Source organism: Cibotium barometz, chromosome 14 (assembly GCF_041138505.1).
Source record: "Cibotium barometz isolate CiBa-2024 chromosome 14, ASM4113850v1, whole genome shotgun sequence".
Lineage (NCBI taxonomy): Eukaryota > Viridiplantae > Streptophyta > Polypodiopsida > Cyatheales > Cibotiaceae > Cibotium > Cibotium barometz.
The window spans coordinates 3,122,762-3,132,415 of record NC_141059.1 but is presented as its reverse complement, the minus strand read 5'-3'; the positions used below and the strand labels follow the sequence as shown (position 1 = coordinate 3,132,415).

The following is a 9,654-nucleotide window of genomic DNA, read 5'->3' as shown; positions in this document are numbered from 1 at the left end:
GAAGGTAAATCAACTTGGTCCCGATCTTTGACTGCGCGTACGCGTAAACAACATGTGAACGGCAGATTTTTTGGAAAAACCACCCAAAAAAAAAACATAAAAACTTCGGGTTTTCTTTGATTATAGAAGTTCCTTTTTTGACCCTTTAATTAAATAAGGTAATTGGCTTCTTGTTGAATTCCAGCTAGATCGCTTGGGTGCGAGCCCTTTCGTTTTGCGCGACTGTCTCCTCCCTGATTTGACGTAAGCAGAAAACAATTTGTTACGTAAAATTATTGTATCACAGCTCTTTAATGTTACTATTTTTAATATAATTGTTAATTTGATTGATTGAGATTAAATGGCTTTAACGTTGGACCTCAATCCTCAACATTGAATCTTTTAGCCATGCAACGCACTTGAATTGACCAACTCTCAAGATCCATGCTGCAAGCGGGTCTCACAAATTACACTTGGAGGAGGAGCATCCCATAGTCCAACCTGTTTTCTCAATGCTTCATTAGCTTCAATACAATCGGATAGGCTATGGTTGGAAATATATCTCCTCGCCTTGGCAGCATCAGGTCCTGCGAGCCTATCAAAAACGCTCTCCCAATTGGCCTCCCAGTCAGCAGAAGGATTACATAACTCGGGCCACTCGATACTGCCAGGCCATTGCGCAGATCTCTCCTCCTCCTCTAAGATTGACTGAGCTGCAGGTCCAGTACTGGCAGGGGTACAAGCCCTACAGTAGGCTCCATTTAAATACCCCTTGCTTGATATTGCAAGGACAGGTAATCCCCTCCGTCCAGGGGGCCAGCGAAACTTCCGACGGCTCAGAACACAAAACGGGAATTCATGCTGCCTATGGGTGACGTTTCCGATTTTCAGTTGTTGCATGAAAGAACATTCAGAATTGAGTCTTCTTGCACCATGTGCATACAGCACTGGAACAAGTGAGAGCCTTGATAATGCCACCTCACTAGTTTCCCAGTTGCCTAAGCCCAGCCTGTCATTTACTCCTCCATAGTGAGAGCCCGACGGAACCGTGTAAGCCGCATGATCCATCTCGTCTAGTGGTGGGAAATTACCATTCCAGTATCCATCAAGCCGTGTTCTAATTATCCAATCATATTTGAATTTGTGCTGCAATTGGTACTGCTTAATCATACCTACACACCCCTCCACAAGATTGAAATTTTGCAACAGCCCCTGAAAAAATAATCATCCATTATCAGTTAGCCTCTCTCTCTCTCTACCCGACTCGGGTCCAGACTTGTGAGACACACCACGGGATCCAGCCACAGACGGCAAGAGATCCCTGACTTCTTCATGAGAGTAGTAGTAGCTGGGAGACGTGCTGGCTACCACCCTGATCTCTCTCACACAGGATATGAAACCCCGCCGGGACAGTTTTGAGGTCTTTACTGCGTATTGTGTGTATGGTGATGACACATGACTATCCCATGGGGACAGCTTCCTCAGCCTTCCAGGCCTTCTGTACCTTGGGAACATGAAGCCAGAAGGAGGTGCACTCGGCAGCCCCATTAGGGAGATAGATGTTGAGGAGACAGAGGTGAGTCTCCCCACTGGGCAAGGCTAGGAACAATCCCACCAGAATCAACTATCAATGGCACCCAGCTCTGGCTCGTTGAGATGCAAACTCCGTCTTGTTTCTTCACAGGGCCCATCGCCGAGGACCAAACGGCATGGCTCCTGCCAATGTGCAAAATCTTCCCGCAACCGTGGGTGCGCCTTGTAGTGAGGTGGTGCTCCTGGAACGTAAGAATGTCAAGGTCTCCCCCAACTAGTGCTAGAGCTCCACTCGAATCCTCTGGGTGCCTCATTGATAGTAGGCACTGCCAAGGCCCCTGATGTTCAACAAGGCGATCCTCATGGCTGAAAACTGAGATGGCGTGCGACGGCTAGAAACTCCATCGCTGCTGCAGCTTCGAGGGGCTGGCCGCTGTCCACCCGTGATCTGCTCCAAGTATCGTCTGACCGTTGAGGCTAGATGACGCCACTGCACTAGGGCCTCCTCTCGGGTCTGCTGTGGTAGAATCTCGGGGCGATGAAGGTGCCGGTAAGTAAGATGGAAGTAGATGAATAGGTGGAGGCTTTTCCTCCTCATCATGAGACACAGTAGCTCCATCCGCAGGACATAGGCCAGGCCACTCCAATGGCATCACTGATGCAAAGATCCGCACCATAATGTGAGAGTGGAATATCACACGTCCGTGGAGGATGGCGTCCACCCCCTTGTCCGTCCAGATGGTCCCACACTGCACTCTCAAGGTTCATGTGTGGGTGGCGTCAGGCGGAAAGTGGATGATGTAGATTCCTCCATGAGGGATGGGCGAGGCATGAGACCACGAAGGAGAGGTGAAGCCAGAGAGCTGTGAGGCAAGAGGGGCTATCGAGCGAAGGGACGGGAAAGGGACAGTAAGAAGGGAAGAGCCGAGGGTAGGGGAGCTAGGAGGAGAGCAAGCCATTGGGGGGGGGTCTCCACAGAGCACACCCAAGGATTATCTAACCAGAACCAAAACCCTAACGAATCGTACACATCGATGACCACGATGCTAGCGACTCACCACCCAACCGTAGGTTCAGTGCCTCAAACCACCCTCGAGCCTGTTGTCTAATTACCCCGAGCCTGCTTGGTACGATGACCCTAGCGTCTCATACCACTAGGCCAAACCACCCACCTTGCAGCTCCATGGCAACGAGATCCTACACGCTTCCTTGGTAGCCCCAAGCCATTGCATGACTAGTTGACCTCGTGTCTAACCCAAGGTCAATTATAGAGTACTAACCCTGCTATTATTGGCCCTTGTTTTCCTGCTAAATTTATAAGCTTTTAGACTTTACTGACCCCAAGGTCACTTATATAGTACTAACCCTGCTATTATTGGCCCTTGCTTTATTTATAAGCTTTCCTGCTAAATTTATAAGCTTTTAGCCAATCTAGACCTCTTTTCGCTAGCGCCCTTAGCTCGTGTCTGAACCCTCCAAGTCCCCACACCCCAACTAAGCCCCTAACCCTAATCTTGGGTTAACCCTGAACCTAGTATTGCGTTAGCACACATCCCTAGCATCACCAGCAGAACAGGATCCTTCACACATGCAAGCACTTTGAAGATGACTGCAAATCAGTCGTGCAGCACATGTTTCTAATCACCAACACCTGTACTGCTGTGTACGGCATGTACAACAGCAGTACGTGCAGGCACGGGTAACGGCTAGTTCAGCAAGAGCAGCAGGTGCAACGCAGGTACAACGGGCTGCAGTGGGTACTGTACGGACAGGACAGTGTACAGCATCCGCTTGTAGGTGTAATGATGGATCATTGGTGTGTAGGAAGCTGGCACGGGCAGATTCGTGAATAATGAAAGTGAGCTGAGCGTATAAAGAGATTGAGAAGTCAAGATTGATGTTGCCTCTGTACAAGTGATTGATGTGAATGGATTCCAAGTCGTGGTAAAAGTGGACGGGTATAAGCGAATATGGGGGGGTTTGTAGAAAAAGGACTAGAAATGTTAAAAGAAAGGTAAGTATGCTATGCTCCATCAGGTGGGGATTGAGTGATAAAGTTGTGGATGTGATCTGCAAAAGTGCAACTGTGGGGGAAACAAGTGAACCATCAGATAATGGCCATCTGGATATGCTATTGTAGATGATCAAGCCATGCATATCACCCACCTCCAAAAGGGGTCTGCCATATGAAGTGATGATTATAGTTGCCAAGGTCATTATAGATGAGCCCTACAAATACATTATTGAATGCCATGCTAGAACCATGATCTCTAATGCCTACAATTCCTTCACTTCTATCTTGATCTATAAGAGTTCTCTGTCCAAATGGATTACACAGAATCTACCAGGAGGATACCTGAATGCCATGAGGAGAGCCGTCAGGTGTTAGAGTATCTGTAAAAGCCCTGGTCTCCGGCAGGGTTTCGGGGGTGAAGATGCGGACGTGTACCAGATTGGAGCTATCTCTGAGGAGGGAGAGCTTGTAAGAGTCTCTGTCCAACGGGGTATGCACGAACACATCAGCGTTGGCTACCACTTGCAGCAGGTACTTCTTGATGGAAGGCCCTGTAAGCTCAAAAGCCCTGGCGCCACCAATGATGCATATGGCAACGCGAGGCTCTGCAGACGAGTTCTTGCCCTCCAAATCTTCGGGAGTTAGAGAAGAAGAAGGTGGGGATGCGGTTGATGACCAAGAGCCTATCCTGTGCAGATAGCGTGACACCTGAAACTGCAAACCTCTTATCTGCGGTGAATCAATCTGGGGTATCAGGTCAAGTTGGAAGAGCAGAAAGAACAACAATAAACAGGATAAGAAGAGAGAGCATGAAATGCGGGTGAAGCAAGGGAATCGATGGAGGGAAGAAGAAAACCCCATCGCCATTGAATCTACCAGGTTAAAGAAGGGGCCAGAATGAATGAGGTCAAAATAGCCAGATTGCAGAGAAAAACCAACCAGCTCGAAGAGATGAGAGGAGCATCGGCGGACTATGCCATAGCCAGATTGATCATTTTTTCTTCTCTTAGATGAAGGTGAAGAGTCAACGTGGAATGGCTCATTGAAATTTGAAACTGTTCTAGACAATGATGTATGTATATTTGACTATTCATATTAGAGACTTATTTCACGCGAATTTTTTGATTTAATCCGGACTAATTCCGTCGAATCTTTTGCAAACAACCTTAGAAAGTGCCGCTCCTGGGTAACCCCCCTCTCGTTGTTTTTTTTTGTTTTGAGCCGGCTCCCCTCTCGTTGTTCTCTCTCATTCAAGGAGCTGCAGTTCATATGCCTCGTCTGAGTGCTTCTATATGTCGCATCTGCATTTTCACAGCCCGTTAAAATACCCAACCGGTAGATCTATTCAATTTTGAAAAAAAAAACCCGGCAAAGGTAAATATAATATAATACCTCAACGTTTTTTTTTTCCTTTTTTTGGTGTGAAATCGTTTTCTGGGCACGATTTTTCTAGCAGGGCTGGGAAAAATATAATGGGCTCTCATGTACGCACGTAGAGACGCGCGCCACGCTACCTTTTTTTCCCTTTAATAAACATCTCTGCTGTTAAATCTCTTTTTTTGTCTTTAATAAACATCTCTGCTGTTAAATCTCTTCTTCTAAGGAGACCAGGTTGTAATTTAGTGCTCCAAAAAAATTTATATTTTTCAACCAAGGACAACTCTTAAATCTATTCGGAAATATGGCGGTTTTATAACTAAAATATATGAAAAATCTTTCTTTAAAATAAGGGCTACTTAATATCTCAATCGTTTTTTTCTTAATTATGCCGGTAACCTGGTACATTTTAGAATGCCATTTTTTTCGAGCATTGGGTTGTATGTGCACAGAGTGTAGGCATGTCTATACACATCTCTGTTTTTATACATGCTTCTAGTTAGAGCGGAGACACGCCTACTTCTTATTTGGCTATAACAATCAACATACCATCGTGGGTCCGCAATGTTGAAATTTGAAGCCTTGAGAAGGCCACAATTTTGACGCTTTCTCTAAATTTTATACATATAGACATATACTAGTGGGGACCTGTTGTTGCTCTTGCCATGGTGGTCTGCCCCACTCTTGTCACTTGGCAAAATGAGATGGCCACAAAGAGTGACACATAGGTGAATGTTGTGGCAAAGGCAAGAATAGTGAGAATAATAGTGCAGAGATATATTTTAAAAGTGAACCTAGTTTATGGCCTTCCAATTGAAGGTTAGGGTAGGCCTTCAAAATTCAACCCTCTCATGGAACCTTTACAGAAAGCGCAGTTGAAAGCTTGGTGGTCTTTTTTCCCGACTGGCCTTAGGCCCAAGATCCTCCCATAGTTACCATTTTTTTCACGCCACGAAGCTTTCTTTGACTGCACGACCATCCAGTCAAAAACCTTATTTTCCTCGCGTTTGGGCACAAATTCTAGAGTTCAACCTTGTTGTTTGCAGCCTGCTTATGTTGTTAGCCAACTCAATTTTGAAGCCTAAAGTGTTATGGGCTACCTCACCTCCAAGAGGGAACTCTAAACATTCACCTAATGGGTGAGCAATAGAACACAACCGTCGTTGGGTACTTACCAATGCTTCGATCTCGAGTCCCTTGAGGCCTCCAAACTCGCTTGTAAAGCTCCAAACTCCAAGCTCCACCTCCACATTGTCAGTGGAGTCGCTCATACCATCACATAGACCAATCACACTCTCTCTCACTCTCTAACACAAGCATGAAAGAGGCACAATGCTAGAATGCTCTCACTCTCTCACACAAGCATGAAAGAGGCACAATGCTAGAATGCTCTCACTCTCTCACAAAGCATAAGGGGAGAGAGTTCTCAATAGCATAAAGGAGATTGTGTCCTTTTCATTATGAGAAAATACCTTATATACAATTGGCCCTTATTCACACTTGGGCGCCCAAAACTTACTAACTAGGCCTTGGGTGGCCAATATCTCATAATGTACAACCTTTATAGTGCCTTTGCATGACACTTATTAATGTCCTCAATTGAGGATCATGTTGTTAATCCGAATGGGATTAACATTCCCCCCTTCCTGATATAGGTTATGTCCTTAGAACCTGTTACCGAGGTCGGAAGACCTGGTCGTCGAATTCATGTCGGTAGAAGTTACGTTTGGACTGGAGTTTCCAGAGTGTTTGATGGAATGCTGAGTGGGACTTCCAAAATCCAATGTCGATCATGTCTTCAAATGTCAGATGCATATAAGCTGGAAGACATCTTAAGCCGGAGTGTTCGACGGAATGCTAAGTGGGACTTCCAAAATCCAATGTCGATCATGTCTTCAAATGTCAGATGCATATAAGCTAGAAGACATCTTAAGCAGTGGTAATACAGCATCATCCCTCTGTCTGAAGGCCCTTGGTTCATGTTGTCGAGCTATAGATGCTGTGCTTCAAAGCCATCATAAGGTTCTTTAGGTTGATCTATAAGGACCACCAATAATTTCATGAACCTAACACTGGCCACAATAATTTCATGAACCTAACACTGGCCACAATTGCAGGATCAATTATTCTGCGCCAAGCCCTGATCCAGGTCAGCAGTTGCTGTCGTTGTTCTTGAATACTGCCAAATGTTGCTGGACTGAATATAGGAAAGTTATAGCAAACATGAGAGTCCCTGTTTTTGGCGTTTTAGAACTCCAGCGGCGTCCACCTTCTCATGATAGGCATGTACAGTGGATCCACTCGCAGCCTTGGTGGCACACACATGTAAACTCTGCTGTATTCAGGAATTGTTAGAAACTCATGTCTCCACGTAGGTTGGACTCCAAAATCTGGCAGCTGTGGCGCTTCTTCATTTGTGTGGATGGTGGTGTATCCACCTCTTGTATGCACAGGATGCCGCTTCCTCCATCTTTTATAACAATCGCTAATCATGAATGTGACCATGCGAATTTCCAGCAAGTCAGAGAGATGAGGGTTTGCTAACCTCGTGTGTTTTGCGACATTTGCCCACAATGTTCCTTCTCTCCTGCGCCAACGGAAGTAATTCCTCTAATTCTGGATGTGTGGCATGGAGAGGGTATAGCACATAGTGTTGCCTTATGGGTGTGATTGCAGAATATGCTTCTGGCAGAATCTGGCGGGGGTAGGATCGAATGGAGTAATCTGCATCAGCACTTTGAACATGAGCTTTGGCTTTAAGAGTGGATTGCCTTCTTGGATAAACATCTCATACTCTGCAGCTATCAAGGAATCCAAAACATTTTGTTCAGTGTAAGGCACAACATTATCATGTGGAGGCAGATTACGTACCTCTTGAGGTTGCCGTGGTGGAGATGGGATAGGTGCCAATACCTCCTCGCGAGGGCGAGATTGTTAGTGGGAAAATCTAATTCTGGCGGAGAGAAGGAAGAGTAAATACAGTCAGCTTGGGAAAATGAAGTAGGTGGCGCGCTAGGATAAGGATGAAGAAACCTACTGGCGATATTAGAATATACACAGTAAGTGTTTTTGGAAACTGAGGATGGACCCTCATCTTCGCTTGACCAGTTCTAGTAGGGGGTGGGTGGCTAGGCTTATGAGCTTTAAAAAAGTTTTGAATTTTAGGAATTTCTTCAGTATCAATATCCAAGTAATTTATGTGAGTGGCATCAAAATTATAGCTTACATTGGTGAGCATAGTCTCTAAATGTTTGTGTATATTGGTATAGAGCTTAAAGTATCCCAACCGGGTGATATAAGGTAGACTCACAAAGATTTAAATGTTGGTGAGTATTGTATACTTCTAGCCACCCATGACTAATTACCCATTGATAAGTATTAGCCCCACCACCTCGTAGTTGGCTGGCGTTGCATGCTGGTATGCCATCTGGAACAAACAGATCGAGTTTTTCCACATTGTTGTCCAGGATGTCAGAATTTTGTAACACAACACCAACTATGGAGGTTGAGGACTATAGGATGCAAGGGATAGAAGAAGATGTCTTGAGGGTTAGTTAATATAAGGTCCCCTCTCAAAATGCCCATAATGATCGTTGGGTCAACATCCCTTTCAGTATTTTGTTTAATTAGGGTTAATTCTCCTAAGCCTATATCTCAGCTAAGTTGATATCATACTGAAGTAACGAGAGTGTCAGTGTAGTTAAAAACAAGGTTAGAGTTTGAGGAGGGGCCCGAGGAGTTACTGGCAACTATCCCAATTCCGAGGCACGCTCTTGTGCGGCTAATTGGCAAGCTAGATCCTGCATGCGGATGTCAGCATTGCTGAGTTGGTTGGAGATGGCTGTTTCTCGGATCATTCTCTCAGCATCCATTTCCTCAAACCTTCTTGTTGTAGCTTCCTGTGCTCTCCTGGCAGTGGCTTCCCGTTGTTGTGCCTTAGTAGTTTGATTTAGCCATTGTGCTGCCAATCTTTGTGAATCTTGTAATTGTACTTCCAGTTGTGATATGATCTCTTGACTCCTTTGCGGCGCTGCTGCTTGGTTGGTGACGATGGTTTCGTTGAGGGCCTTGATTTTTTCTGCATGTGCTTTGTAAGCCTGTTCTCTTTCCTGTTTTTGTAGACTTTGCACTCATTCTTGTTCTTCATTTAGTTGGGCCGTTAGGAGCTCTAATTGTTGTTGAAGCATATCTTCATTATACTTTGCACTATCTTGGAACTCCTTTATTTCCCTGGCATGTATAGTTGAGAGGCTCTGTGTGTGTGCAATCTCTTTTTGAAGCTACTCTTTTGCCTGCTCTAGCCTTGCATTCAAGTCAGCGTTTTCGTTGATTTTCTGTACATTGTACAATGGTCTGACTTAAAACCAGATTATTGCTTTCCAAGGCACTGTGTCTGGTTTCTTGTTTTTCTGCAGCCTTTAAGCTCTTCATGATCACTTTTGCCGCCAGACGTTTTGTATTTGTGCATTGGCAATTTCTAGCTGTTTCCATAGGTCGGCGTTCCTGTCATGTAACATGTGTGTTGTCAATAAATGGCAACACCACACCTTTTGCTCTTGTTTCGAGAGTTGGTACTAGTGTCAGCACCTATTTCTGTAAGGGGATCATGGAGTAGTGCCTCTAATCCTTCCAATGTATCCTGGATGAAACGTTGTGAATCCATGTCCTTGAAAGATTCAAGTTGCGGCAGTGGCTCCTTATTATCATCCAACCTTCTCCTTTTGCTTGGACTCGAAGGAGCTGGCAAGCGT

General features: G+C 45.2%; 1 protein-coding gene across 2 annotated transcripts; it reads right to left on the bottom strand.

The window, feature by feature from the left end:
* On the bottom strand, positions 1–4,557 carry LOC147631560 (uncharacterized). Of its 2 annotated transcripts, none has more exons than XR_015267312.1 (3): positions 3,869–4,557; positions 359–1,191; positions 1–233 (listed from the first exon to the last, which is right to left on the bottom strand). XR_015267312.1 is itself a non-coding variant. In XM_086808071.1 (3 exons), exons 1-2 carry the CDS (start codon positions 4,391–4,393, stop codon positions 415–417), a joined length of 1,302 nt encoding a protein of 433 aa, XP_086664197.1. In that variant the 5' UTR covers positions 4,394–4,557; the 3' UTR covers positions 1–233; positions 399–414. The 2 variants fall into 2 exon arrangements, 1 of the variants encoding a protein (XP_086664197.1); XM_086808071.1 differs by having other exon boundaries at positions 399–1,191.
* Between the last annotated feature and the right edge of the window lie 5,097 nt (positions 4,558–9,654).